At 39.4% G+C, this 6,211-nt stretch overlaps 1 protein-coding gene across 1 annotated transcript; it reads right to left on the reverse strand.

The window, feature by feature from the left end:
• Positions 1-54: 54 nt before the first annotated feature.
• LOC144639711 (protein AAR2 homolog) lies at positions 55-4,928 on the reverse strand. The gene is made up of 5 exons (XM_078499015.1): positions 4,359-4,928; positions 4,020-4,079; positions 3,065-3,163; positions 2,079-2,167; positions 55-731 (listed from the first exon to the last, which is right to left on the reverse strand). Exons 1-5 carry the CDS (start codon positions 4,687-4,689, stop codon positions 582-584), a joined length of 729 nt encoding a protein of 242 aa, XP_078355141.1. The 5' UTR covers positions 4,690-4,928; the 3' UTR covers positions 55-581.
• Positions 4,929-6,211: the final 1,283 nt, after the last annotated feature.

The raw sequence follows: 6,211 nt of genomic DNA on the forward strand, positions 1-6,211 counted from the left end.
TCCCTTAATTTGGCTGACATTCATTTTTAAGATGCAAACGAAAAATTCAGACAAATGAATAATGAAGAGAGGCCGGGTGTTTGACAAGAAATTGACATAAATTAGTGTTAATTTTTAGATGATTTTCCGTCCCTTGTATAAAACCCTCGTTTTCTCAGGTTGGGATTTCATTTTTCTAGCAATATTAACGCTGAACGATTTTAACAACAAAATCAAGCCAAGCGTTTTTAAAACGGTCTAAAACGGCGCAAAATTCGCCAAGTCTATTAATTATTTGCGAAATTTCACCAAAATGTTTTTTCTGTTTACAGCTGTATGGCAATTTACTAATACACGGCTTTAACGGACTAAGTTGAAAAGAAAGTCTTGTTTCCAAATTGAGGATGTAAAAGGAGTTGTAAATGAACATTAAATAGCATTCTTTTTTTGCTGGATTGAAGCTAAAGCCCTGGGGATTTCTGGAGCCCTTGAGCGGGTGAGCCCAAAACCCTTAGGAGTACAGCAGTACGAGTCGGCAGGAAAGTCCAAGATCGTGTCCAGTTTTTAACTACTGTATTTTATTCTGGCCGACTTGTATTTCTTTATGTTTCAACCACAACTGGTGCGAATTCTTCAGGTTCACTTTCAAAATCCCAGTTGAATCGTTTTGTCAAATGCTGCCGGAATCGTCTTGCCTTGTCCACCAGCTTTTTATCAATGGTTGTTGAACTCTCCAGGTTGGAGAAAAACCCCTAAGATGAAGCGAACAAACAAGGAATGAGTCCATTTATAGAATATTTTCAAATGGATGGCTTTGTACAAGCCTAAGTTTGAAACTGAGGCGAAAGGCAACTTGCGTAAGGGAACTATGTCACGGCGGATTTTAGCCAAATTTAGGCATAAGAAAATGGCCACCAAATTGAGTGAAATATTGAAGTAACTACTCAAAACAAAAGAAGGTACGTTGGACAAAAATTGAAGAAGATTGGAACGGATTGCGAGATGGGTTTTTGAAAAACTGTTAGGCTAAACAGTTTTCAAAGTTATTCTCGTTTGTTGGTGATTTTTAATTATAACGGCCGGGAGACATATTTGTTTAATGTAATGAAGCTATGGTTTAACCGTTTTGTCATTTAGATCCATAGAAGTAATTTCTTCGCTCATAACTGATATAAAGCTTCATAGCGAGTTTTGGGCAAAACTAAATAAAATAGACTGAAATCAGCCGTGACACAGTCCCTTTAATAACGTTTCATACAATACAGTAAAAACCCGCGTATAAGAACACCTATTTTGGAGGTTCAGGCTGATTTGATTCTTATATAAAGGGTTATAATCTGCAAAATCAGCCTGTAAGTGTTCTTAAGTGTTCTTAAAAAAGTTTCTTAAAATAAGGAACATACTAGGCTACCAATAGATGAAATCAATATATATGCACACAATTGTATTTTAATTTTTAATAAAATTGATAAATCAAGGCAATACTGTACTGTAATTGGGGTGGAACTATTATGTGTGCAATGAAAAGTAGTGTTGATCTTTGATATTTTTCCATATAAGAACAACTTTCATTTTTCAGGCTGAATGTGTTCTTATATAAATGGTACTTTATTTCCTAAAATCAGGCCTGGGTGTTCTTAATCCACTTGTTCTTTTACGCGGGTTTTTACTGTATTGCAGAATACTATCGAGGTGTCCGCAAGGCAGGAGTTGACTGTATAAAGGACACCTTCAGGGCCACAGCTTCGTGTCCACAAAAGAGAAATTCCGTGGTAGTGGGAGTTATTTTCAGTAAATGTTATTCGCCGGGACTTCAACTCGTGTCCGTAATAATGGGGTGTCCGTAAATACTAATATTGAGGTGTTCGCAAGGCGGGAGTTACAGCAAGGCGCCCAAAAGTGTGACCACTTTTAATTTATTCACATTCTTTCGTGCAGATTTAATCCAATCAAAAGCCGTGGATAGCTTGAAGTTGACTACTGATTGGATTAAATCTGCACCAAAGAATGTGAATTAATTAAAAGTGGTCACACTTTTGGGCGCCTTGCTGTAACTGTAGATATTAAACAAAGAGTATTTATGCATGCTGAAGATTCACCTGTAAAGTCGTGGTTAGGAAATTGTTTGTTGACACAATGTCCACAAAGAAATCTTTTGGAATTTCCAGCACTTGAAAATGCAGGACACCTGGGCAACAAAAGCAAAAACAATTACAGCGTTAGCTTGCAGAACACGATTCAGCTGCTGGGTCCGCTCTAACTGTTGGCCAGATCTTGACGAGGAACCCAAGGATGGACTCCAGTGACTAAGAATATAACTACCCCCCACCCCAGATGGAGTGTTAGTCCATTCCCCATCAACCCAAGTACTCTGACTTGCCTGGTTATTTGAAGCATTGTTAAGCAAATCCTAGATTAGCGTAAATTTTAAACTTTGGAGTGAGGTTTTTCTGTTAATTGTTTGTTTTGGCCTTCACTTTGGACTTTGACTCACTTCCAGTTCAGTCTACAAGATGCTAGCAAATGACGAAAAGAACTTTTACATTATTCTAGCCTGCACAATTAACATAAAATCCTAGATTAGTGTTAATTGACTTTCAAACAACTGGAGCCAGCTTGATGGACAGTCAGGCACTGTGAGAGGCCACCATGTCTTCCAGCTGGCCAGTGCAATCAATACTCAATTGAACTGTCTCCTAGCTGAATGACATATTGATAGTTTCTTTCGTTCTGGTATTGATCAAAATCGAATATTACTACAGCTGTACCCCAGAGGGGTACTTGCAGTATACATGACGGGGAGGTCCGACGTATTTTTTTGGGTTGAAAATTTACACCCTCAGTATTTTTTTGGGTCAAGAGATCTGTTATGTATTTTTTTAGGTCTTAAAGTCTGTTTGATTGAATAAATCAGTATCGAGGTGCTAGGTCTTGTACTTTTTGGGGTAGAAAATTTTGATGCCAGGTACTTTTTTGGTTTAAAATTTCAGGCTCATGTATTTTTTGGGTTCGCAATATGAAGCTCCGTTGGAACCCCCCCCCCCCCGTCGTATACCGCAAGTACCCCCCTGGGAGCTGTACCTACCTATAAGAGCATCAAATATGTCAACATAGTTTGACAAAGCTTCATCGCAGCTACACAGCAGATTGAGGAGTTTTTTCCAGTGCTCAAATGCATCATACACTGTCCAAAAATTCAACAATCAGCTGTATTAGTAACACTTGCAAAACGGGACGTGGATTACTAAAGACTCTTGCCATGCATGTTGGCAGTTCTAAAACATCATTTCAATTTGTTAAAAAATTGGTCTATGGGCTGATTGGAGCCTTTTGGGAGTGACCTAAGACAAGCCAGTAGGGGGAACCAAAAACGCCCTGCAATAAATTTTGATGCCTTGCACATGGTTCCAGAAAATGTCTAGACTGTCCACAGCCCTCTTTTGTTTCGTATTTTTTCGATTTAATGAGCACAGGGAAAAAAAGGCGAGAGAACTGGATGCCAGCGCAAAACGGGAGGCGCTCCTGTCCCTTTCCCCTCCCCTGCCTTTCACGCTCACGCTCACTCTGCTCGCCAATTCTCCCACTTTTTTTGTGTCGAAAAATTAGTGGTGCTAGCTTTCCTGGCAAAGTTTGTCGCATTCAGAACATTTACAGAACTACGTATTGTAAGAATTATGTTGGATAGAAAAACTAATGTTGCGGTAAAACAATCACTTTGAACTGCAAAGCATCACTTTTGATGGTGAGAAATTTCCAAGTTTGTTTTAGAGTTGCTTTGTAGTGCTGTTTTAAGTTTAAAAAAATTCCTTGAATAAGCGTCGCATAGAAACTGCAGCGCTTATCCAGGGGCAGTGCTTATTAACTTTTTTGTCCCAAATGAGGCGCTTATTTGAGGAAATACAGTAGGGAAGTACACTGAATTTGTTGTGTTCGATATGTTTAAGCAAATTTATGAGCCAACAAGGAACTTGACCAAAACCTACAATAAAATTTATTATACAGCCTTCATGGTAACAGTAGCTTTTGTATAAAATGCCTACCTTGGCCAACCAAGAAACACACGAAGGCAAACTGCAGTTCACCAAGAATTTCCTTTCTGTCTTGAATAAAAGAAGCACAAAGAAGATAAGGGATCAGCATTTGATACAATGACCCAAGCCATGGCACGGACCTGCTAGCTAGTCTGCTGGATCCAGATGTACAAGAAGTACAGACACAATCCTGAGTTTTGTGAGTGATTAGTTTTAAAACGAGGCACAGATGAGAATATAAGAAGAATCAAAACCCTTGACTGATCTCAGAAATCCACCAGTTCCTTAAATTGGAACAGACCAAGTTTTCTTTTGTGTTGTGTGTATACGATTGATGGACTAGCTCACCTTTCATGCCACTTATTAAGCCACCAAGTGCATAACTGCTGTCCATACTGTACTTGCTAATTTCCACAGGTGACGCACCTTCTGGATATTTCTGTTTGGGAAACTCAGAGAATCTGATCATAGTTTCCTGATTCTGTGAAAGTGAAATGGTTTCCGCAGACGCTGAAACCTTTCCTCTTGTGTGCGAAGGTTCTTGTGCTAGCTCAGTAACAGAGGATATCTTTTTGCATACAGGCTGAACTCTTTCTAATAAATCTTCAGTTAAATGATTGGTCAGTGAGACCCATTTTTTAAAGTGTTCATATGGATAAGGACCAAGAAAGGAATCCATATCTTTTAAACCTTAAAAAACGAACACAGAAAAAACTTTTTAATGAGGGACCTGAATGAGTAAAACGAGAACTGGGTTTTAGGCAAAATTTCACTGGCAAAATGGGGTTTGGGTGAACGGAGTTGAACAGAGGTGAACAGAGTTAAACAGAGGTGAACGGAGTTGAACAGAGGTGAACAGAGAGACTGTAGGCTCCCATGCATCTAAATACAACTTGTGGGAGGCAACTCATACTGGGAATCACTAACAAAATAACAATAGAACTAGGACTGGGATTTGAAAAATTGGGAAAACAATAGACTGGGAAATGGGATTTTATACCCCCTCCAGCACCCTTGTTTAAGGATGAGTGTCAGTGAGAGTTGGTGAGAGTTCAAGCCCTTACTTTCATTTTATGGGCTGATGACATGGCTCAAATATTGACTGCCTTCTGGTCATCTGGGAAAACATATAATAATATTTATAATAACAGGCAAACATGCAACTGCTGAGGGCAAGCAAAATTTAAGAGCTGCTTGTCTGAAAGGCAAGCTGGAGTTCAAGTTTTTTTACAAGCCCTGTAACGATAGTCAATCAATATTGTGGTGGTTGAAGACAACTTTTGAATCTAGAAGATTGCCAATTTTGTGTTAAGGTACCTCTTCTTGACCCCAAAAGTGGATAAAAGAAATGGCACCCCACCTATTAAAATAAGTATGAAAACAAGTTTGCTTATTTGTCAAATCTTGCCAAACTTTCGACGACCTCTGGCTTAATACAAGAGAGGTATCAGGTGACAGGGTCCCCTATACTTTTTACGTGAAGTGTGATTGAGGCTATTCATAAAGAGATACAGGGGACCCTGAGGTGAGGGTGGGGACTGAACCAGGGCTACCATTGTTAGGTGTGGCCAAAGTTTCAGAGTGTTACTGCTAATAAGTTTTGAACTAAAAATAATAAAAAGGTAAAGTGAAGGTCGACAAGAGCACAAAAGGGAATATGCCAGGGGGTGGGGGAGGGAGGGGGAACTCTGATAAGCTCATACTTGCAGTACTGTGCAACATTTCTGGTACACATTCATAATGGGCCATTCCATTTAATATCTGCACCCCCCTATTGAGGGTTTTTGGTCTCACTCCCCTCGGAAATAACATTTGAAGACCCCTTCAGATTTTTTTGATCAAAGTGCCGACACATACCCCCCTTCAGAAAAATGAAAAGATCAAAGACTCCGACATGGTTACCCCCTCAGAAATAACTGCTGGAGACCCCCCTCCTCCCCCTAGGATTTCCTTAACCCTCAATAGGGGGGGGGGTGCGGATATTAAATGGAATGGCCCAATATGTTTGCATGCATATGTTTGGGGAGCAATGCAAATTGCTGCAGTGATTGAAAAACGGAACGATTGGAAAAGCTTTCAAAATTTTCTTACATACTGTAATTTAGACCCTTCTACCTATTATCAAAATGTTTCAACAACATATCATGATCAGTGGGTTCTTAAGAAATGTATAAATAAGTGGAAAAAGAAATCAAGAGACA

Source organism: Oculina patagonica, unplaced genomic scaffold (assembly GCF_052425735.1).
Source record: "Oculina patagonica isolate OP01 unplaced genomic scaffold, crgOcupat unplaced1214, whole genome shotgun sequence".
In the NCBI taxonomy this organism is placed as follows: Eukaryota; Metazoa; Cnidaria; class Anthozoa; order Scleractinia; family Oculinidae; genus Oculina; species Oculina patagonica.

Coding starts and splice junctions, on each gene's coding strand:
- LOC144639711 (XM_078499015.1), bottom strand. CDS start 4,689: ATGGATTCCTTTCTTGGTCCTTATCCATATGAACACTTTAAAAAATGG. Junction 3,164..4,019: donor GTGTTTCTTGGTTGGCCAAG/GTAGGCATTTTA, acceptor ATTTTTGGACAG/TGTATGATGCATTTGAGCAC. Junction 732..2,078: donor TCCTAACCACGACTTTACAG/GTGAATCTTCAG, acceptor GCTTCATCTTAG/GGGTTTTTCTCCAACCTGGA.